The 25,083-nt window shown below is 39.4% G+C and overlaps 1 protein-coding gene across 4 annotated transcripts in view; it reads left to right on the forward strand.

Moving 5' to 3' along the window:
- RAB27A (RAB27A, member RAS oncogene family) overlaps positions 1-25,083 on the forward strand; it is a 66,985-nt gene that overhangs the window by 30,170 nt on the left and 11,732 nt on the right. For 3 of the 4 annotated variants that reach the window (XM_070422374.1, XM_070422382.1, XM_070422365.1), the window contains 4 exons: positions 11,772-11,944; positions 14,781-14,866; positions 16,736-16,839; positions 23,754-23,877. In XM_070422374.1, coding sequence (XP_070278475.1) covers positions 11,792-11,944; positions 14,781-14,866; positions 16,736-16,839; positions 23,754-23,877 — 467 coding nt within the window. In that variant the 5' untranslated portion in view covers positions 11,772-11,791. Of the gene's footprint in view, positions 1-10,450; positions 10,515-11,771; positions 11,945-14,780; positions 14,867-16,735; positions 16,840-23,753; positions 23,878-25,083 lie in introns of those variants that run through there. The other variant, XM_070422392.1, reaches the window with a different exon arrangement.

Below are 25,083 nucleotides of genomic sequence, written 5' to 3' on the forward strand. Positions count from 1 at the left end.
CAGGTGAGCGAACCCACAACCCAGGTACATGCCCTTGATCAGAAATTGAACCTGCGACCCTTCGGTGCATAGGCCAACGTGCTAACTGTTGATCCACATTAGGCAGGACTAATTACTCTTGTCTCTTTCTCTCACTCTCTAGCCTGCTGTAATTTAATGTAGAACATCTCAGAATTTTTCTCTTGTCAACTCATATTCTCATATTTTAAAAAAGGCAGTGATCAAGGAGTCCCTCTGTTCCCCAGTTACTGCAACTCAGGAATACTTATTTCATTATTTTTATTATTTGGACAGTCATCCTCAACAGTTCTTGCTCCTTCTAATTCATAATTTTTTTTCATCCTAATATTTTTCTTGGACTGAAAGAGGCCTCATTGCTCCTTCACAAAGTGAAGTGGTTTGCTTCTTGATTAGGTGTGTTTCCTGAACAGGTTGACACTTTTCCGGAATTGCAGTACATGAAAGACTTGAGGAAGCTGAGATGCAAGTGGGAGCCAGGCTGTGTTGGTCAGAGGTCTTCTCATGTATGTCCCGTGTTCTAGGAGGGCAAAGCTTGGCAGACTCCATTTCTAGGTCAAAAATGGAAAGGTGTTCTGTGTTTTTCAACGTTGAAATGTTCTAATAGCAAGTCCTTCGAGTGCTACCTGTCCTCATAGTCCTGGGTGTGGGAGCAGCACTGTCACTCCCAATAGTTCCACCTTTGAGTCTCAGGCCCGGGAGTTTGGTGGCACTCTGAGGTTGTCACTTGACCTCTTCAGAGCTTGTTAATGCCAGAATTCCCCCTGCTAACCAGTCACTCCTCCTCTTCCACTTTTGGAAAATATTTTTAGTTTGTTCTCAGAGATTTTAAGCTCTAGAGGAAAAAACACCAGGCTTAAAGCCATATGATCAGTGTTGCAGCCTTAATCCATTGTAATAATAAGAGAGGTATGATACATGTATCTCCATTAGGCATTTTGCTGCTCATTTTACATGGGTCGGTGGTGGTATCCTGTTATTTGGATTTAGGAGACCCTGACTCCAACACCTGTTATCACTGTCTTCTATGTGCTCGCAAAGAACAACCACTGAGTGGGAGTAGACTTTATTGACTTTACACTTCTGTTGAATTCTTACAGACGTCCCTGCCTCATGGTGTCATTAGAGGCACATTTGGCCATGGGTTGGACATTCCATTTCAGGGACATGGTTGTGTCTATAATGGGGGTGCTTCCACCTTATTTGAGGTATTACTCAGCAAAACAAACAGCCACGCCTTTTGCTACTGTAGTGCCTGTATTTTGCAAATGGCATGTTCTATAGTGTGCCCTTTTTCCTGTTACCTATGTCTATAAAACAGGAGGTACTTGTTACAAACTGTAAGTAATATAACATCCAATGTTTTGGTAAGTTTACTTTCCATAAATTCTTAGAAACAATCATATTCTGATTGTAGAAGAGGCTTGGGCGGCAAATAACATCTTTTGAGTAAATGAATCAATGGTCTCCATAATTTTTTTTAAAAGATCCAATATCTCATTTGAGTCATTGACAGTGGTCATCCAGAAGAATATTTTCAAGAATTATTCCAGTGCCTCTTATTTCCTAATGTATAGTTGGTTGTACTATTTGTTTCTTGGGTTATGTTGGTCACCTACTGAGGTGATGGTAACATTTCAGAAATAGTTGGTCAACTCAGGGTTGCGAATGCTGATTTTTTTTTTTATCCTGGTCTGTTCTCTTTAATACTTATGAAGAATTTGCAAAAGTCTGGAGGAAGCTTTTGCAAATGAGGATACATTTGGAAATGTACATTTAACTAAACATTATTTACAGATAATTTATTTGTTCTCTGCATAACTTGCTATGTTGGAATATCACCATCTACTAGAACTTAGTCTTTTCACTTTGCTTAAATGGGGAAGTGGAATATTCCTATGTCACAGGCACATTTATACCTATTAGGCTGAAAGGTATGCAAACTTAGGTCCTGTCAGTTTTTATCCATGAACACCTCCTTTCTCTGTTAAGGATAGACCTAGGATATTACTGCAAAACTCTGTGTGATAGGAATGCCTTTATGAGTCACAGGTTGCAGGTGACGGTCTAACACAGTTACAATAAAATATTCTGAATTCAACAACTCAAACTCATCTTTCAATAAGGAGACAAAGAAGAGCTGGATTCCAATTGCTGTCTCCTCTTATGGAAAGAACAGCCCCACTATGGGACAGCACACATCTTGTGTTTGTAGTGAAAGTAGATGTGTTTCACTCCAGGGTACAGGAATTGCAATGGTAAACACAGTTGCCTCTATTGATATGTTGGTACGTTACAAAATGCCTCTTTTGTCCTGTCCTACTCTGTATGACTTCTCTCCCCCCTTTCTGCTATCTCTATTATATGTGTCCTCCAGAATTCCAGGTATGGGTCAACAATGGTGCCATAGGAAACCAAGAAAAGCCTACTGCTTCTTAACATTAAAGTTAAAAAACACGGATAGGCTTTATAGTTCTATGCAGATCATTGGCATGTGAAATGTTTTCTCTAACTGCACCCCTGGATAAGGGGACATTAAAGTGTTTGAAAGAATATATGGCAATATAGTTCTCAAAAATACTGTTACATGCTGTTATTTGAAAAGTAATAGCTATATTCACATGTGCCTATTTCTACACAGAAATCAGGTGAGGACAATTGAAGTCCATGAACTATGTAGGGACATTGTAATATTTTATAACCATTCTCACAAATGGAAAATATTTTCCAGTAAAAAATTCTTTATAATATACCTAATTTTCTCTTTTCAAAACTTGCTCTTTATTCTCCATTGAGCTTTACATTTTTATTCCCTTTGTATCTTCACATGAATGCCAAAAATGTGGCGTGTGCACGTCTCTGCAGGGGAAAACATGGTGATGTGAATTTTGATGTTTGCTGTACTATATGTATGAGGGAAGATTAACATGTTCATAAAAATTGGTTTCTTTGAAAATGCAAAGAAGCAGGTGTAGTCATCAGGAGAACTTAGATCGGGGCATGGCTAAAAGTGTAAGGTCTACAGTAGGGAAGAAATAAGAAAATGAATTATTTTTTCTTTAAAAAAATCTTTTTTAAAAATATGTTTTTATTGACTTTTGAGAGAGAGAGGAAGGGAAAGGGAGGGAGAGAGATAGAAACATCGATGTGAGAAAGAAACATTGACTGGCTATCTCCTGTATGCACCCTGACCGGGGATCGAACCCACCACCTGAGTATGTACCCTGACTGGGAATTGAACTGGCTAGCTTTCTGTGCATAGGATGAAGCCCAACTAACTGAGCAACAACGGCCAGGGCAAGAAAATGCATTTTTCATAGTGAATATTGGCTCTCTATTGTACTGTGGCACCAAGCACCAGAATAGTCGTTCAATAAATATTTGCAATAAATATTTGTTGACTGAAGGAGCAAGTGAGAGAGCCAGCAATACTTTTATAGAAAACTGAAGGCAGCACCAGAGAAAATAATCTTGATTTGAGAGAAAAATATCAAGCTCAATACCAAACAAAACTATAGGGAGACGAAAACATTCACGAAATTGTTCTGCTTTCTTTCCATTTTGAAATCATAGGAAAGACACAAAACTAGGATTTTTAGGATATGGTACAAGCATCAAGATTTATTTTTTCTTGGATCTTCTATGACCAACAAGAAGCAAATAAAGCCCTCTCCTTAGGGGAACCCATCAGAAGGAAGGGTTTTGTGATAGAGGGACTTCAGGGGCAGAAGTACAGGTCCTTCATTCCAACATCTCTGTGTCCAAAGCTTTGTCAGAAAGCAATTTATTACCATGGCTGCTGGTACCGTATGTTGGTACATTGTAAAACGTCTCTTCAGAAAAGTTTTGATTCCTGAATCAAAGCAACTATAATTGAGGCTCTTGGCTCTGAAGGAGGGGAAACAAATAAAATAAAAATCTTGGTGTGTTAGAAAATAATAAAGAATTGGAATTTAGAAGACATAGTACCTAGCTCAGCCCCATTATCTAACCAACTGGTTGACTTTAGACCATTCATTCGCCTTCTCTGGACCTGTTTCCTATTCTGAAAAGTAGAGGATTCAACTGATGAAAATTCCAGATTCAAAATTGCCCAGAATCACACAGATAAAATTCATTGTTAGATTGGAATGCTAAGGTAGCTTTTGTGATTGATAGGGACCTCATAAACTATTACACCTAAATTGAATTTCTGTCTGATTTTTCTAAAGGTTCAGGTACTGGTTACATTAAGAATGGGTTATAAAATTGCATGCCTTGCTAATATTAACTTGATGAGGCTATTAGTATGGCTAAAGACAAGTTTCAATTATTGAATGCTTAACATAAACCAAGCAATGTCTAAAACTTTCTGTGGTTTAGGTCACTTAATTCTTAAAATAACCCAATGAGCTTAGTAATGCTATCTCTATTTTTAGAGTTGAAAGAATGGAGGTTTAGTTTGAAGAACTTGGACCACATTACACAAAGAGTCAGAATTTGAACCCACCCTACTTGCCATCACATTAAGAAAACACCACTCTTACAGTGTAAGTCTTGTACAGACATTAAGTTCCCTTTAAGGATCATAAGCAGATAAAGTAAAATCATGAATGTTTAGTACTGTCTATGGCCTATGGTAGTTGCTCAGTTCAGTTAATATTATCCAATCCCATGGGCAACAGAGGGAAATTTTGGCTTTTAAGAAATGGCTGAGCTATCTGGAGGAGTTTTGAGATTATTCTGCCTTGATAGGATATTTAAAGGTTTGGAGTCTATGATTGACTTTAATAGGAAGCTTCATGGAGAATTTGGGCTATGGTGTGTGTGTGAAAGCGAGAGCAAGAAATAGATCTTTACCACTCTCTTCTATCTCATTCCCTGAAAAACCAATTAAGTGTGTTTTATTTTTTAAATAAGGAAGAAGATCATTGACTTTCTCTCACGAGGCAATTATCACTACATAGTACATGTTGAGGAAGTGGGTGTTCCTTGCTTTCTATTGTTAATCTGATGAGAGTGAGGGTGGAGAGCACTTTGAAAAAATATTTGTATAAGGAGGAGAGACAGAAGTGAGCTGAATAAGAAAGTCTTTTGCATCTCCCAAATTGGGGCGTTCTCGACTTTTTAGGAGACATTTCCTTGAGGTACTTACATGCTACTTCTTCAAGGTATTTACAGAGTTTAAAGAAATGACCTCAGGTTCAAGTGTTCTTCACAGATCCTTATTTTTTATCTTATTAAATTTTAGGACTCAGTTCTTTCTTGACAGTTCTAGGAAAGGACTATGGTCTGCATATTGCTCCTTAGAAGCTAGATTGCTATATGATGATGCTAATAGCAGTTAATACTTACACAGGACTTACTATGTGCCAGGTACTTCATATGTGTATGCTAATTCAATCCTCACAACAGCCATCTGAGGTAGGTTTACTGCTGTGCTTCATCATACCTGAAATGTGTTGATGGTACATTCTTGATCTTGTTAGAGGACATGAATCAAAGATTTTCACACAACTGTATCTCCAGTGCCCCCTGATTTAATAGCAACTTCAAGGTATCGTGAGTTGTAAGACTGTGAAATGTAAGATGCACCCCAATTTTAAAAAGAAGTTAAAATAAGAAAGTGGATGCACATTAGAATTAATAAACCTCCAATTTTCTCTTTCAACAATATGTTGAACTGAGCCCATGCTAACATGTGGATAGACTGCCCAAGACCCAGTTACTCATGGTGCCATCGCCTCATGGTGCCATCTGTGACAGAATGGCACCGACATCCTTCAGAAGGGAGAAGTGTGTGTGGTATTTACCATCTGCCTCCAGGGCTATGATGAGCATTGTTGTACGAATGCAGGTGAAGTGGTTGGCCCATGGACATCTGACCTAGGCTTCTGACCCATTTTTAGCAAGAGCAATGCAACTGGGACGCCTTGATGATTGGCTTCTCAAGCATCCATAGGCTGGAGTACTTACTGAAAATGCTATGCACAAAATAATGTTTGGGTGCCCCAAATGTCAAATTCTGCACTAGGTTTTTACTGTTTTCCTCTCTGTTCTAAAATACTGACATAAAACATAATTTATATTATTGAGAAGTTTTTTTTTAATTCTTTTTTCCTTTCTGGAAAACAGGCCCCAGTAACAATACTCGAGACTTGAGTAACAAAATTAAGAAACAAAAATAATTTCTTTTATGTGAAGATGGTTCTATATGAAAACCTACCTGCAGTCGAACCTTCGCATATAGTTATCTTCATTTAGTGGTGACCAGCAGTGGTGAGACAGCCACATGTGGGACTGCAGGTTGGGTTTGGGATTGTCGTTTGCTGTGGATTAGGATTATTTTCTGCTGAAAGATGGAATAGTTCCATTAATTCTAGGCTTTGACTCTCTGGACCACAAATTCAAATAAGGAGCCTGTCACCATCAATAACCTGCCAAACCCTGAAAAATCCTTGTTATCACTTCGAAGACTTGCCTGCCCCTGACTCCTTCTGCTTCCTTACTCTTTAGACTTCTGGTCTCTGTTAACCCAGATCAGCTTGGTCACTGTAGCCAGTTTAGGACAAATACTACCTAGCCCCCTAATTTGCTAAGTTTCCCCAACTGGACTCTTTATTTTATTATTTACTTATATATTTGTAATATGTTTTAAAATCGATTTGAGAGAGAGAGAGAGAGAGGAAAGGAGAGGGAGAGAAACATTGATAAGACAGAAACAATGATGGGCCGCTCGTGCACGCCCCCTATTGAGTATTGAGCCTGAAACCCGGGCAACCCAGGCAAGTGCCTGGACTGAGAATCCAACTGGGCTGTCTCTAGGGCTGTGTGTTTTGGGCCGAAGCTCAACCAACTGAGCCACACTGGCCAGGCCTGAACTCTTTATTTTATTGTCTGATCATGGGTTGATGTGTTTTTGCCAGGTCCCTGAGATAAACGGGAGGTGGCTTCTCAACCAAGGAAGCCTTTGTCACTCATCAATCTTTTCCCCATTGTTTATTCATCTTTCCCAATTATTTATTGAGTGTTCTTCTCTGCCAGTACTCCTTTCTCCCAAACTGTTTACTGTACAAGCAGTTCAAGTGTAGAAAGAAACTTTACTGTGGTGGAGACAAATTTTGGGGTACAGACTAATTACAATTGGGGTAATTATAAGTAAAAATTTAAGTTTGTTGGTTCAGTGTAAGTTTAAAGCAACAAATCATTGCTTTTGCTGCTGCTTCTTCTTATGTTATATTTCTAGTCTTGAACTGTTTGAACATCTGATCTGTCAATTTGGATTGTTCTAAACCAGTTTTTATCAGTGGAGGCCAGTAAAAACCATTTTATAGATGACTTGAACTATTTACAAGCAGTTTGATAAAATTAGAGCAAGTATGACCCAGCTAGAGGTGGATTTAATTGGTCAGCACTAGCTTGATTCAGTAAAATATATTCTGAATCAATCAAACCTTCTGTGACCCAGTCAGAACCTGCTTTTCTGGATCTGAACTTTTAGAGCTAGCTAAAAGCAGTCTGAAGCAATTTGAGCTATCAAAACCAGACCCACTTTGGGACAGCCTGGATGGACCTGGAGAATATTATGCTAAGTGAAATAAGCCAATCTGAGAAAGACAAATATCACATGATTTCACTTATTTGTGGAATCTAATGAGCAAAATGAATTGACCAATAAAATAAGACCTGAAGCATGGAGACATGGAGCAGACTGACATACTTTGATGTGGGAGTGGGTGGACGAGAAGAGATAAACCAAAGAACTTATATACCCATGTGCATAGCCCATGGACATGAGCAATAGGGTGGTGAAGACCTGGGGGAGGTGGGTAGAGGCTGGGAGGAGGGGTAAAGGGGGTAGGGGTAAGTGGGAGACATCTACAATGCTATCAACAATAAAAAATATACATTAAAAAAAACCCAACACAGACCCAACTAGCCCTGGCTGATGTGGCCCTGTGGTTAGAACCTCGGCCTGTGCACCAAAAGGGTTGCTGGTTTGATTCCCGGTAAAGGGCATGTACCTGGGTTGCAGATTTGATCCTGGCCCTGGTCTGTGTATGTGCGAGAGGCAACCAATAGATGTGAGAGAGAGTCATCAATGTTTCTCTCTCTCTCTTTTTTCTCCTTCTACTCTCTCTTTAAAAATATCAATGGAAAAATATTATTGAGTGAGAATTAACCAAAAAATAAAACAAACAAACAAACAAACAAAACCCAAACCCAAATAATTTTGATTGTCTGGTTTTAACCAGGGTGGTTTTAGATCAGTCAGAGATGGTTTTCTAGGTAGAACCTCTTTTACTCAACTCTTTCACTCTGAACTAATATGAACCATCCAAATTCTTTTGAACAAGTATGAGTTTGTTAGAACAGATTGCCATGTTTCATACAAATCTGAATCGGCTTTTAAACTGGTCATAACTTTTGAAATTAACATATCTATTTTAAATGAATTGAAAATCATTTGAACCTGCCAAAAAAGAAGTAGTTTGAAAGTGATCCTTGTTGACTCAGCAAACTGTTGTGAGCCAGTCAGCAATCGTTTGTGCTTTACATTTTGAGCCCTGGCCAGTGTGGCTCAGTTGGCTGAGCATCATCCTATGTACTGAAAGGTTGCTGGTTCAATTCCAGGTCATGGTTCCTTGAATTCTTTCTTTCTATAACAATAAAATAAAAACAATTAAAAGTAGTACTAAATATTTGTTTTGAGCTTCCCAGTGGCAATTTCAGAAATTGTTCTAGGTCTTCAGAGTCAGTCTGCTCTGTCCATAATGGGGAGAAAGGAATAAACTAACGTTTACTGAGTACCCAGGATATGCCAAGCATTGTGCTGGGCACTCCACAAAGAGTATCCCATTCACCCTGGCCGGCGTGGCTCAGTGGTTTGGCATTGACCTATCAACCAGGAGATCATGGTTCAATTCCCGATCAGGGCACATGCCTGCATCGCAGGTTCGATCCCTAGTAGGGGACATGCAGGAAGCAGCCGATCAACGATTCTCTCTAATCATTGATGTTTCTATCTTTCCATCTCCCTTCCCCTCTGAAATCAACAAAAATATATTTTTTAAAAAAGAGTATCCCATTCAATCCTTAGAACAATGTCTTGCGATAGTGCATGTTATCTTCTTTTTCATAGAATGGAAACATGAAATACAAGGCTTAAATCCCCTGAATGTGGGTGGATGGTATGTGAGAAACATGGGGACTCAACCCAGCTCTGCTTTTTTTGTGTTAATCCTCACCTGAGAAATTTTTTTCCATTGGTTTTTAGAGAGAGTGGAAGTGAGAGGGAGAGACACAGAGAGAGAAACATTGATGTGAGAGAGACACACAGATTCGTTGTCTCCCACATGCACCCCAACCGAATCGAACCACAGACCCTCCAGTCTGCAAGCCAATGCTCTAACAACTTAGCCAAACTGGCTGGGGCTATATCTAGTTGCTTTTAAGCCCAACATGCATTTGTAAAAACGTGAGTGATGGACACAAAGTTTGGGCTAGAATGGACACTGGGCTGGGAGTTAGGAGACCTGTGTTCTTGGTTGTGCAAATGAATGAACCTTTCTGGGTTCTATTTATCCTTTAGAAAACTGAGCCCAGAGAATGAAAGGTCTGAACATTTATTTTCAGATAAGGCAGATCATTGTCTAAAGGTACAGTCTGAAGAATGCAAACTGTGATGAATATTGATGTTGGCATTTCTATCCTTTCGGTTATAGTATTTGGTTTGTTAACACTTCCTTTATGATGGCTTGGTTTAGGAATGAACTTATGTATCGCTATCAGCATGAATAGAAAACAAAACCCATGAAGATCATCTGTAGACTTACACGTGTGATTCTTCTCCCATGATGCCATTAACTTTTGATGCAACAGAGATAGTTTCATCTGTCTCTACATTCCACTCAAGTGGGTTTAGAGAATTCTAGAATAGTGATACCATTGGTGACAGCATTTTCTTTTGTACCTTAAATGACATAAAGACATACTTTTAGAAATGACCAACTTTTTTTCAAATTAAATGTAAAGAGGAAACAAGGCAGCCACAGTGTCTTCTTGCGTCACTGTCATTGCAGAATTTGGAGTTGCTTTCTGCTTCCTCATTCATTTTGAGGGGGACCCCCCCAAAATGATTAAACATTAACTGGATCTACTTTTCAATTCTCAGCTCTTATTTCTGAATCACTTGGAGCCAAGTGAGATGCTGCGATATGATACACTAGAATATTTATTTGTACCCAAGTGATCATCTTTTGGAGAAGAATTCTGTTATATACCATTCATATTGGCAGCCTACACCTGTGAATGCAGAAGCCATGGCATGGGAAAGCCATCATCTGTAAAATGCCATTCTTTATAGTGTGCAAACAGAATTATGAATGTTTGTAGAGGCTCTGCCCTTATCGACCAACCAGCTGTATCTGAATGTGAAGTTAGTCTGCACTCAGACACTCTGAGGAAGTACATGGAGTGGCTCTTGGGTCTCAGCAATCAGGATTTTTGAGCATAAAGTGAGTCACCAAATTGAGGATGGGGTTGGGGTGGCAACCTTCAGAACCAATGAATGTCCTTGCCTGAGTTTTTATTAATTCTATGGATCTGTGGAAATAATTCTATAGGACATACTGAGAATTGTGGTAAAGTTTCTGGGTAGGGGGCTGGGTGAAAAGGAGACAATGAGAAGAAAATCAGCAGCATCTAAGGTAGGAAATCTGATGTGTGTGTAGATGGGGGAATGTGTATGTTTGAATGGGCAAGTAGAGTTGTCAGTGGTAATGGGATAGCTGATTATTTTTCTAATTTTCAGAAGGATTTCTTGGAATTAGATTTGGGAGGGTAAAGAGAAGCCTTCCTGGGAGACAGACTACATTTTTAGACAGACTGACATTTTGAATAGTTTGAATCTATTTAGAGGATAATAAAAAGTCATGAAAAGTGCTGATTGCAATGGATAAAAAATAAGCATGGTTAGGTCTTGTTGGTAAAAATAATTTTTCTTCTCTAAAGTGGACTTTTGTGTTAGTCAACATCAAAGAGCTGAATAGGTAGCATTTCTTGTTAGAATATCAAGGCAAGAACAGGTCAATGAGCCCTTTGTTGTGAATTATGGTCTCTGTGCAGTGACTGCTCAGATCTAGAACTCAGTTTCCAAGTAAGCAGTGAGAGTCCAGAAAAGTCTGATTTAATGTGTGTCATGTAATAATAATAATAATAATAATAATAATAAAGCTGCAAGCCAGATGTTACCTGCTAATTTAGCATTGTCTTTGAAGAAACTATAATGGCCTGGGAAAATGAATGGGATAAGTGAAATTGCCTAGATGTCCAAGTAAAAGGCGAGAAAAGCCAAGGATCCAGCACTTGGAGACTTTGAAAAAGTAGAGTTGAGGGAGGAATTGGAACCACTTATGCTCTAAGAATTGTTATTATTCCTGTAACATTCTTCTCTCTCTCTCTCTCTCATTAATTTTTGTTCAAATGATCTGCATATAAGACTTAATGACCATTACCTTCTTAATTATCATTCTCAATTGGAATTTTTGCTTCAGAGTACTATATTCAGTTTAAGCTGAACTGTTAGTTATTTACTATTTCAGTAGCAACTCTTCTAGCAAATTACTAGAAGAGGTCTTTAGGGGCAGAGAACAATATCTAATCCTCTCCTCACAGAATTGTTAGGCATATAGGTGTTACATAGACGTACTTGTTGACCTGAATATATTAAAGTATGGAGAAGTCTAATATTTTGTAATGTTTGGTTTTTGCAGGTGAACCAGAGTTCTTCATTATGTCTGATGGAGACTATGATTACCTCATCAAGTTTTTAGCTTTGGGAGACTCTGGAGTAGGGAAGACCAGTGTACTTTACCAGTACACAGATGGCAAATTCAACTCCAAATTTATCACAACAGTGGGCATTGATTTCAGGGAAAAGAGAGTGGTAAGTTCTCTAGCCTTCTATCTAAAAATGTAATCTCTAAAAAAAAAAAAGTAAAAATGTAATCTCTGAGTCCACCATTTGCCTGTCTGTTTAGTTTACTTTGTAGGAATTAGGACGACAAAGGTTGGAATCTAAAATTAAAGGATACAGCCCTGGCCACTGTGGTTGAGTTGGTTGGGCACCATCCCATGCACCAAAAGGTTGGTGGTTTGATTTCCAGCCCAGGCACATGCCCTGTTGCAGGCTAAATCCCCAGTAGGGGGCATTCAGGAGGCAGCCAATTGATGTATTGCTCACATTGATATTTCTGTCTCTCCCTTTCCTTTCTTCTCTCTCTAAAAATCAATTAAAATCTTTAATAAATTAAATTAAGGCGTACATATGAAAGTGTGTTATGTTTAATCCTGGCAATGTGATTTAAAAGGCTGTGCTGAGGGACACTTCTTATATAACTCAGTTGACAAAGTAAAAGTGAAGCTTTTTATTAATTTTTCCTTGTATCTTTTTGGCTTGTATCTTCCCTCCGAAGTCCACAAAGTTATTGCTCAGAAGCCTACAAAACATCCTGTCCCTTCTGCCCCTATTTTTTCCCTCCCCCCAGCCACTCATCTATTCTGGAAGGATTTGCCTATTCTGGACATATTATATAAATGGAATCATACAATATGTGGCCTTTTGTGTCTAACCTCTTTCACTTAGCATATTTTCGAGGATCATTCAAGTTGTAGCATGTATCAGAACTTCATTTTGTTTTATGATCAAATCATATTTCATTGTACTTATATATGTACCACATTTTGTGTATCCATTCATCTGTTGGTGGGCCTTTGGGTTGTCTCCCTTTTATGCATAATGTTTCTATTAACATTCATATATATTTTTTTGTGCATGGACTTATTATCACATCTCTTATGCGAGGACTTATGTTTTCAAATATCTTGTGCATATGCCTAGGAACTTCCAAAATTTTCCAAAGATGCTGCACCATTTTACATTGCCAGAAATGTAAGAGGGTCCCAATTTCTCCATATTCTCACCACTTTTGTTATTATCTATTTGATGATAGCCATTCTAGTGGGTGTGAAATGGTATCTCATTGTAGGTTTGACTTAAATTTCCCTAATGAATGTTGTTGAGCAATCATCTTTTCATGTGCTTTATTGTCCATTTGTATATTGTCTTTGGAGAAATGTCTAATCAGATTCCTTGTCTATTTCTTTAAATATACTTTTTATGCCTTTATCTATTTTGAAGTTGGTTGTCTTTTTGTTAAATTTTAAGAGTTTTAAATATATCCTAGAGAAGTGTTCTCATTAGATAGATGATATGCAAATAGTTTTAGCTCTTACATTTAGGACTATGATCCATTTTGAGATATTTTTTGTGCATAGTGTGAATAGGGATCCAACTTCATTCTTTTGCATATGGATAGCCTGTTGCCCCAGCACAATTTGTTGAAAAGACTATTTTATCTCCTATTGCGTGGTCTTGGCACTCTTATTGAAAATCAGTTGACAATAAATATAAGGTTTATTTTTGAACTTGCAATTTGATTCTATTTAACTATATGCCTATCCTTATGCCAGTACTTTTCTATCTTGATTACTGTAGCTTTGTAGTAACTTTTGAAATTGGAAAGTATGAGTCCTCATTTTTTCAAGATTGTTTTGAATTCCTTGGAATTCCATATAAATTTTAAGGTCAGTTTGTCACTTTCTACAAAGAACCTAGTTGAGATTTTGATAGGGCTTGCATTGTGTATATGTGTGTGTGCTGTGACATGTGCCTAATACTCTGGTAGATGGTTTATAAGTCTCTCTTAGCCTTAACTTCATGCTTGAGAAGAGCCTCAAGGTCAGCCAGAGGTGTGAGCTTAGGGCTTTTTCATATCTTTCCTGGGCATATGTACAGCCCTAAACATGAGCATGGCCTAATATATAACAAGGAATATTTTGGAGCTTTTCAGATCTCTGTATAGACATCTCATTTCCTGTTTTGTTTTTTCTTTTTTTAAGTCTTTTTGGTTAGATTTTTTGTTAGCCCCAACTGGCATTTTTTGCCTTTGGTAACTGTAATGTTAAATACTTGATGCTGATTATTTTCAACAATGCCCAAGGGGTAGGGTTATTCTCATAGAGCCAGCTCTGAGGCAGATAACATAAAGACCAGGCTTGGGAATGGGGTTTTACACGCAGCTTTCAGTTCTCTGGGGATGAGATTTTAGGGGCAGCTCCAAACCTGTTTTGCCTCCACTGCTGCTATACTGATGGTTTTCACAGCTATCATAGTTATGTATATGTTGGTTTTCAGGACTACTGGGAACCAGGAAGGGGGAGATGAGAATAGGATAAGTGAAAATAGCACAAAGCTTATTACTTTTACTGATATTCAGAGTTCTGAAAAAGTTGATTTTGACAGTTTGTACTGATGTTTTCATTGCTTGTATGGAGAAAGAGAGTTTCAGAGGTACTTCCTATGAAATTGTTTTAAGAGTATTTTTAAAGATAGGATGGGAAAAGTCATAGAAAGGTAATATTTCTTGAAATGCATGACCTGATGGTTCTTTGAGGAAAGGTGAGCTAATTATTATGTTACAGAAATTATGTATTATTTATATATTTCATAATATGTTTATAAAAATATATGATGTATATATACATGTTCATGCAAATTATTGTGTTACCTAAAGATAATTATTTGGGATAAAATACAAACAAGGTTATATTCCACATGGGATTTTCTTTAGAGGTTTGTGCTATAGTTGTACTGAATACGGAAGTAAGAAGAGTTCACTGTTCTCAGAAAGTTCTCTCTCTCTTTTACTTTGCTGTTGTAGGTGTACAGGGCCAATGGGCCAGATGGAGCCGTTGGCAGAGGCCAGAGAATCCACCTGCAGTTGTGGGACACAGCAGGGCAGGAGAGGTAGGAGGCCCTCCGTTATGCATGTGCTTCCTCCTGGAGGAAAGGGAAAAGCAGCGACACTTCTCATACAGGGACCCGAGCAGGAAGAAGCCAGATGATCAGGTCACTTGCACCTGGATACGCCATGCTGCCCAATTAGCAGGACATTTATCAGCCTGAGTTGATAATCGTGGCTTTATTTCATACAAAGTCACAGGAAAAACGAATCTTTTTCAAAATGGATCAAACTTACTTATGGTCTCTTTTTTGTCTTCTTCATTTTTAAAAGGCTTATACACTTTTCTCCATTGACCTTGGCTATTTACGCAGCCGCACAAAAGCCACAGAGTTATAAAGGGGAGAAGAAAAGCAGGTTTACAGTTATTTGTTTGGGAAAATATGCAATAATTAATAAATACACTTTCGTGTACTCCTAATTGTAAACCTACTTTTGCCCACCCCTGTCTGTATTATTATTGAAAACCGAGTGGAAAAATCTAGTTGGAATTAATCCATATGGTCAGAAGTTGCTTAACCAAAATCAGTCACATGGAATCTCGATGTAAAATTGCTTTTCATTAGCTAAGATTTCAGATTTTTCTCTCAGATTCTTTGAAGGCTTTTTAAAAACGTTTTATTATGGAAAAGTTCAAGTATATAATGAACTTATGTTTCCCAGTTTCAACAGTCATCAAGCTGTGGCCAATTTTATTTTATGTATGCCCCTCATTCCTATTCACTCCCTCTCCCAAATTATTTTTAAGCAAATTCCAAATATCAGATTATTCATTCCTAACTATTTTGGTATGTATCTCTAAAGATGAGGACTATTTTTGTAAAAATATTGATTAAAAATATTTGAGAAAGCTTAGAAGATTAGATGACAAATTCATACCAGTATTTTCTTCCTCGGAGCCTGTGTCTGTCCATTGTAGGCTTTGTATAAAGGCAAAGTAAGAGGTGTGAATAGGACTGGTGGAGGGAGAGAGGGGAGACGGCAGGATAAAGCCTTGGAAGAGAGAGTACCAAAAAGGAACAGGGACTGAGTCATTACTGCTCCCACCTTAACGCCTGAGATTGAAACCAAAAGGTCATGAAACACATTGTAATGTCAAGTCAAGCCAACCTTCACTGGACAGGAAAACATACATAGCAAGCTCCATTGTTTGGGTCTAATGAACTCTCAGTTGGACAATAGATTCTTGGGTGATACTAAAGGATCATGAACTAGTTCTGTCATCCCTGTCCAGCGGGCTGGGTTTTTGAATCACATGGTCTATTAACACATAAACTTACAGAAGTGATAAATAACTGTCTTATACACTTTTGGAATATCAGCACCTAATTTGTTTTAAAAACATTTTTTTCATTGATAGGTTATTTTTTTTTAAAAAAAGAATGTTCCAAGTATAATTTTTGATAATTGTTGGCATTTTTAAAAGTCTATTTTTCTTTTTTTATTTTTTAATTTTGTTTTATTGCCTAAAGTATTACAAAGAGTATTATATATGTCTCCTTTTTTTCCCCCTTGACATTTCCCCCGCCTCCCCGTACCCCCCAGTGTCTTATGTCCATTGGTTATGCTTATTTTTCAATTATTCTTGCTCTAGATAGCTATTTATTATATTTTGTAAGATACCTAATATTGATTATACTCATAACTTTATACTATTAAATTGTCATTTATAATCACATTCTTCACTAAATTTAGTATAACTAAGAGCTATAATATTCATGTATAATGTAAAGTTATTATAAACAATGGCACATTATTAAACATCTAATTTGTTACTGATGAACTGTGGTGAGAGGCTGAGGGCACTGATGGTAGCTTTATGTTTCAGGAGCGGGGCCATGGTTTAGGTGATCAGTCTGCTTTTATGTCCCTAGGTTTCGGAGCTTGACAACAGCATTCTTCAGAGATGCTATGGGGTTTCTTCTGCTTTTTGATCTGACAAATGAACAAAGTTTCCTCAATGTCAGGAACTGGATAAGTAAGTGTTATTGTCCCCCTGCCTCCCACTCCCTACAATAAGATGCCCTCTTATATTCTACTTTTGTTGTAAATTGATTTGGGAGAAATCCTAGTGCTGTTTAAAATGCTATATAAAGGAGCATGTCTATTAGTTTAGGGGAAAAGATAATTAAAATATTCTGCTCTTTCTAATAATACCAACTTTGATGTGTTGAATACTTCCCATGCTCCAGGTATAAGGCCCTGCTTTCCATGCAAATCTCTTAATCATTCTTTCTCACAGAGGAGACTCATCCCTCTTTTATAGATGAGGATATACAGGCCTAGAGGGGTTAAATCACTAAGTATCTGCTTGCCTATTGTGTGCTATCAAGTCTTGTATCATCCCAGGGTTTAAAACATATATTACACAGATTAATACAAGGCTTAATGGATTAGACCCCTGGCTGCATGTCTCTTCTATGCTTAGAGGCCCCTTCTCTGTTTTGAGGGCCAGGCATTTGCCTGGAGGACTCTAGAACTCCATTGGCAAAAGTGGTCCCAGCACTGTGTGTGTGTGTGTGTGTGTGTGTGTGTGTCTATATATGTCTTCATTTTGGTTTTTTGGAGAGATCCTAATCTAAAATCCTGCTACTGGACCAAATAACAGCTTGCGAATGTACATTTACCTTTATAAGTTACATTAGTATAAACCTAGAAAATCTATTGGGAAAGGCTCTGATGTTAAATTTTTAACATCCAAATCTTTATAATGAAAACACTTAAAAATTACCTCCTACTTCAAAGTTACTTGGTGATTTGTTAGTATTGGCTGTGGGTTTTTTTGTTTTGTTTTGTTTTCAAATCCTCACTTGATATTTTTCCATTGATTTTTAGAGAGAGGAAGAGAGAGAGAAAGACAGAGAGAAACATTAATGTGAGAGAAATTCACTGATTGGTTGCCTCCTGCACATGCCCTAACCAGGGCCTGGGCAGGGGAGGAGCCTGCAACCTAGGTAAATGCCCTTGACCAGAATCGAACTCAGGACCCTTCAGTCTGCAGGTCGACACTCTCCACTGAGCCAAACCGGCTAGGTCATTGGCTGTGGTTTTGATAATAGAAAACCATAGTTTTGTTTTTTAATTTTATTGTACTAGAGGCCCGATGCATGAAATTTATGCAGGAGTAGGCCTTCCTTTCCCGGCTGCTGGCACTGGCTTCCCTCTGGCACCCGGGACCCAGGCTTCCCTTGCAGCCCTGCCTTCTTCCGGAAGGTCGTCCAGAAGGACATCTGGTCTAATTAGCATATTATGCTTTTAATATTCTAGATTAGAGTTTACATTTAATATTATTTTGTATTAGTTTCAGGTATACAGCATAGTGGTTAGACAGTCGTATACTTTACAAAGTGTTCCTCCTGGTATTTCCAGTACTGAATTGGCACTGTACATAGTTATTACAATACTAGAGGCCCTCTGCATGAAATTCACGCATTCGAGGGGGTTCCTCAGCCTGGCCTTCTCCCTCTTGCAGTCCACGAGCCCTCAGGGGATGTCTGACTGATGGCTTAGGCTCGCTTCCCCCCTGGCCACCTGCTGCTTGGCACACTGCTACATCTCCCGAGAGGTCCCAGACTGCTAGAGGGATGTCCGATTGCCGCAGGATCAGGCCTAGGCCAGCAGTCGGACATCCCCCAAGGGGTCCCAGACTGCAAGAGGGTGCAGGCCAGGCTGAGGGACTGCCCCCCAGTGCAAGAATTTTGTGCACCGGGCCTCTAGTTAAAAATAATGCTGCAATGAACATAGTGGTGCATATATTCCTTTGAATTAGTGTTTTGGGTGTCTTTGGATATATACCCAGAAGTGGAATCACTAGGTCATAAGGCAGTTTCCTTTTTAATTTTTAAGGAACTTCCATACTGCTTGCCAAAGTGGCTGCTCCAATCTGCATTCCCACCAACAGTGCATCTGGGTTCCCTTTTCTCCACATCCCTGCCAACATTTGTTTGTTGATTTATAGATGATAGCCTTTCTGGCAGGTGTGCAATGATATTTCATTGTAGTTCTACTTTGTATCTCTCTGATGATTAGGGATGTTAAGCATCTTTACATATGTCATATGGCCCTCTATATCTTCTCTTTGGAGAAGTGTCTGTTCAGGTCCTTTACCCATTTTCTAACCAGATTGTTCTTTTTTTTTTTTTGGTGTTAAGTTGTTTATAAAATTTGGATATTAACCCTTACTGGATGCATCATTGGTGAATATCTTTTTTCATTCAGTAGGTTGTGTTTTCATTTTGTTGATGGTTTCCTTTGTTATGCAAAATCTTTTAAGTTTGATGTAGCCGAATTTGTTTATTTTTCTTTTGTTTCTCTTGCCAGAGGAAATTATCAGAAAAACTATTGCTAAGAGAAGTGTCTGAGATTTTACCCCTTATGTTTTCTTCTAGTTTTAAGGGTTTTGAGTCTTACATTTACATCTTTAGTCCATTTTGAGTTTTTTCTTATATATGGTGTAAGAAGGTGGTCTAGTTTATATTTTGCATGTACCTGTCCAATTTTTCAACACCACTTACTGAATAGACCTTCTTTATCTCATTGTATATTCTTGGCCTCAGTCAAATATTACTTGATCATATTGGCGTGGGTTTATTTTGGGACTTTCTATTTTGCTCCATTGATCTTTTTAAAAAATATATTTTTATTGATTTCAGAGAGGCAGTGAGAGAGAGATAGGAACATTAATGATGAGAGAGAATCATTGATTGGCTTCCTTTTACTGGGGATCGAGCCCATAAGCTGGGCATGTGCACTGACCTGGAATCGAACTGTGATCTCCTGGTTCATAGGTTCATGCTCAACCATTGATCCACACCAGCTGGGCAGTTCTCATAGTTTTTTGATGGAATCTTCACCTTATTTGGGTGATCCAAAAGTGTACATTTTGTAGGTTAGGTGAGCCCTCCTGTTGTAGTTTAGTCTTGATTGCTCTTGGCCCATTCACAGGTGGGGTTGACTCTCAGGCTCACTGACTGTGAGGATTGACCTTGTCCAGTGTATGAGCTGCTATGTGAGGGTTGACCCCACAAGCAGAACTTGCCCCAGCAGGGTCCGGTGCCTGATGAGCCCTCCCTTTTTTAAAATATATTTTTATTGATTTCCGAGAAGAAGGGAAAGAGAGAGAGAGATAGAAACATCAATGAGGAGAGAGGATCATTGATTGCTGCCTCCTGCATGTCCCCCACTGGGGACCAAGCCCACAACCCAGGCATGTGCCCTTGACCAGAATGGAACCCAGGACCCTTCAGTCCTCAGGCTGACACTCTATCTACTGAGCCAAACCAGATAGGACTGAGCCCTCCCTTTGATGTGCTGCTTGTGGAGCTACTCAGGTCGTGTTCTTTTTAAAAAATGTTTTTATTGATTTCAGAGAGGAATGGAGAAGGAGAGAGAGATAGAAACATCAATGATAAGAGAGAATCATTGATTGGCTGCCTCTTGCACACCCCCACACTGGGGATTGAGTTCACAACCTGCGCGTTTTCCCTGACCAGGAATCAAACCGCGATCTCCTGGCTCATAGGTCGATGCTCAACCGCTGAGCCACGCCTGCCAGGCTCAAGCACTTTATAAGGGCTCTTGTTAGATATGTGCTCATAGAATTTTGACACCGAAAAAGAATAAACCCACTTCTTTTTCCATCGGTAGAAAGGGAAACTGAGACGTTAGATAAATCTTGCCCTTCTGGGCTTTATATATTTTAGATAATAGACAAAATTATGTGAAATTATGGGTATGTATGTATTTTCCCCCCTTATAGGATAAAAGAGTCCTTACCGCCCAGTTAGGTAAATAATACATATTGAAGATTTCATATCTTTAATGGAAAGTATTCTCCTCTTCTCTAGTCCTGTTTTTTTAAAGATATAATGTTCAGTGTTAGAGTTGGTAATATCAAATCTTAATTAGAAGTAAACATTTGTTGATTTATACATTTTATTTTTCTTCTCACTTCTAGCATTTCTTCATTTTTATTTAACTTATATAAACTTTTTTACTAATATAACTTCAATAAAAATATTATTTTACTAAATAATAGTTTAAAATATATACATATATACATGTATGTGTATGTGTGTATGTGTGTGTGTCTGTGTGTACTAGAGGCCCAGTGCATGAAATTTGTGCATTGGGGGGGGGGTCCCCTCAGCCCAGCCTGCACCCTCTCCAATCCAGGACCCCTCGGGGGATGTCCGACTGCCGGTTTAGGCCTGATCCAGAGGACATCCCTCACACAATCCGGGACCGCTGGCTCCTAACTGCTCACCTGCCTGCCTGCATGATCGCCCCTAACTGCCCGCCCCCCCCCCCCCCCACCAGCCTGATCACCCCTAACTGCCTCTGTCTGCCAGCCTGATCTCCCCTAACTGCCCTCCTGCCAGCCTGGTCACCCCAACTGCCCTCCCCTGCTGGCTTGGTTGCCCCTTACTGGCCCCCCCCACTCCCCCCCCCCTTCCGGCCTGGTCGCCCCTCGCAGCCTGCTGTTCAGTTGTTTGGTCGTTCCTCACTAATCCCCCTGCTGGCCTGGTCACCCCATGCAGCCTGCTGGTTGTTACTGTTACTGTGATGGCGTCCTGGACAATTTGCATATCCCTCTATTATTAGTATAGATATGTCTGTCTATCTGTCTGTCTATCACAACAAACACAGATTCTGGACCCTCTACCGAGTGTTCCTGATCCAGTAGATCTGGGTTGAGACCTTAGAATTATATTTCTAACTAGAGGCCCTATGCACAAAATTCATGCAAGGGGCTCAGCCCTCGCAGTCCCAGCTGCCTTGGCCCTCGCAGCCCAGGCTTCATCCAGAAGGTCATCCAGATGGTCATTCTGCCGCTTGGTCTAATTAGCATATTAGCTCTTTATTATATAGGACAAGTTCTTAGGCTGCTAGTCCATGGACCTTACCTGAGTAATCACTGAATTAACTCATTCAATCCCCACTTTAATCCTATGAAGTAAGTGTTAAGTCTGATCAAATAATTGAATTGATATCCCCTCCCCTGGGAAACTGACCTTTAGATCATTTCACAACTGACATTCCCTTTTGTTTAGACCACATTCCATTTGCTATGGACCTACCCAGGATCCAGACCCACCCAGTAAATTCCCCACCGGAAAAAACCCGCCTAGAGTCCTTTAAAATCTCTTACTTTCTGTCCCTGGGTGCTAGGGCCATTTTGGGGCTCAGTCCATCTGGTTTCCAGATCACTAATAAATTTATAATTCTTTACCACTTTTGACCTCATGCATTCCTCCTTTGGTGACCCTAACAGTAAGTACCATTATTATCAGCATTTACATATGGAAACTGAGGTACAAAGCAGTCAAATAAGTTTCCCAGAGTGGCACAGATAGTAAACGGCAGAGCCAGGCTTCCGCCTTAGACACACTGGATCCTGAGTTCATGCTTATGACCATGACACTGGACATAGAAGGTGTTAACAGAGCACAGAGCCACTCTGGAGACCAGAAAGATTTCACAGCAGAGGTAACTAAGAAGCAAGTCTTAGAGGAAGGGTGGGGAGTCCCTGAAGGAAGGTTGCGGTTGTGTATTCAAGGGTGTGGGGACAGCGTGTGTAACAGCACAGAGGAAAAAAAGGGCATGGCTCTTATTGGAAACTACACAGCTTGGTCTTGCCCTGTATAGTGCTTATTTTCCTACTTGTCCCTTTAGGGCAAAGGTCATTGTTCTGAAATTCTACACCAAGTATCAAGCTGAAATTCATGCCTGCTGCCATGACTTATCATGTTTGATAAGATAAAACGAACATGACTTCATAATGAGGAACTAAAATGTCAACACTTCTCTGGTTAACCATGTGAAAAATAAATTAGGCCATCAATTTTGTGAAAGCTTGGGCTGTTTTAATTTCATTACGGGGTGTGACAAGTAAGAAATAAGACTTTATTTTCCTTCTTAGGGAGATTAAACTACTCAGCTTAATGAAGTTCTTTTGTTTGATTTGAAATTATGCCTATTTACAGGTTTTCCAGTGAAAAGAACTAAAAGCTGTGGAATAAGAATTGTAGTCTCCTGCTTTTTCTTGGTTCTGGTGAATGAATCATTGACTCTTTATTCTGGGTTTCCTCTCTTCATTTAACTCTGTATTGTGTATTAAATGAATTGATTCAGCCTTAGAATAATAGAAAAATATGAGAAACACTTCAGGTAGAAATAGGTTAGCTAATAGGAAGATAACTCTTAAAATTGTGATTGCTGTGGAGAGAAATATGTAAAAAATAGTTTTAAGATGAACTATAAGTATCCTGGCTGGGTAGCTCAATTGGTTAGAGCATTGTCCTGATACGTCAAAGTTGTGTGTTCGATTCCCAGTCAGGGCACTAGCAAGAATCAACCAGTAAAAAAAAGGAGACATATGTAATACTTTTTGTAATACTTTAAGCAATAAAACAATTAAAAAAAAAAGAATCAACCAGTGAATGCTTAAATAAGTAGAGCAACAAATCAATATTTCTTTTTCTCTCTAAAAAAAAAAAAGATTAGCAATAAGCACTAGGAAATCCTCCAAGTTTTTTTCAAATGGCCTTCATAAAAAGACTGCCACCTGTTTGTGTGTGTGTGTGTGTGTGCATGCATGCGTGCACATGTGGGTGCACTTGTGCACATGCACAATTTTAGAGGGTTAAGTATTCCCTTTCCTCTCTGATATACATAAGCTGGGGTCTGTGTTTGAGGGCAGGAGTAGTTTCACACCTCTGCCTCATCCATTCAGTTTGACAGATGAGGGCGCTGATGCTTTGAAAGCACTGTATCAGGTCCCTATATCTGTATATACATTTAGTTTTCACAGCACTTTTGCATGTATTCTCCATTGGTCATACACTTACATTATTGTTCACCTATAATTTTCTTATCTTCTTACATTAATAGGCCAGCTACAAATGCATGCATATTGTGAAAACCCAGATATAGTATTATGTGGGAATAAGAGTGATCTGGAAGACCAGCGAGCAGTGAAAGAGGAGGAGGCCAGAGGACTTGCAGAGAAATATGGGTGAGTATTTTTGTGGAGAAATCTAGAGAAAACATGTCCAATTTAAACATTAGCACATGAATAAATAACAAAAAAGATAAAAGCAAAAAATAGAAACAAAACACTCAGCTGTAGGCCTTGGGAGGTATCAAATATCTACTTTGCAAGTTAATCCTATATAATAAAACCCTAATATGCTAATTGACCGAACAGCAGAACAACAAGTCGCTATGATGAGCACTGACCACCAGGGGGCAGACACTCAACGCAGGAGCTGCCCCCTAGTGGTCAGTGTACTCCCACAGGGGGAACGCCGCTCAGCCAGAAGCTGGGCTCACAGCTGGCTAGCGCAGCAGCAAGGATTGGGCCTAAGCCAGCAGGCGGACATCCCCCAAGGGGTTCTGGACTGCGAGAGGGCGCAGGCCATGCTGAGGGACCCTTCCCCAGTGCACTAATGTTGTGTACCGGGCCTCTAGTATTATATAATAGTGGGGACCATAGAAAAAGCATTGGAGAAGGGCCTTTGTTCAGTTCTTCAGTCCCATTTTCTCAATCTCTTGGTGTTTGAAGAAAGACAGCGTTGAGGGTAGATGTCCTAATTTTGTAAGGGCTCCTTTACAAGATGCAAGTAAGTGACCCCTGGGATAAGGACATCCTTTATGTCCAACAAGGACATTTCAAAGCCAGTTCATCTATTGCTGTAGAGACCTCCAGCATACACGAGGGCCTTCTTGGCTTTGAAGTGTCTGTGCTGGGAGAGGAGTGTGAAGATCCCCTGTGGTTTAGGCTGTGCTTTTATGGAGAATCAACTAAAACTGTCTTCGTCCTTGAGCTCTGGGAAGAGGATCGTATAGCGGCGCATTCATTGGACATAAAAGGAGGGGTCAGCCCTTTTTGTTAAAGTGTCAAGGGTACCATTACACAGGAATTTGTATTTTACTTTTTTTTCTGCCTCAAAAAAAATGAGCACTCAAATATATGTGTATTAATTACCCTTAATATCAAGGGGAGGCAGCCAGTGGGGTTGAGAAGGAAGGGGTGGGAGGGGTGAGGTCTATAGGGACGTTACCTGGCAAGTGGCTTTGGTTGTTAGAATCCAAAGAGGCCAGAGGAGGCTCTTTCCCTTTTCATTGTCTGAGCCCGGCTGTGCTCTTCCTGGGGCTGATGGAGGTTCAGAAAGCACTCAAGGATGGGAGTCACACTGGGAAGAGAGTGCAAGGATAGGTC

Source organism: Myotis yumanensis, unplaced genomic scaffold, assembly GCF_028538775.1.
Source record: "Myotis yumanensis isolate MYYU_CA2020_CCGP unplaced genomic scaffold, mMyoYum1.0.hap1 SCAF_1, whole genome shotgun sequence".
NCBI classification, from domain to species: domain Eukaryota; kingdom Metazoa; phylum Chordata; class Mammalia; order Chiroptera; family Vespertilionidae; genus Myotis; species Myotis yumanensis.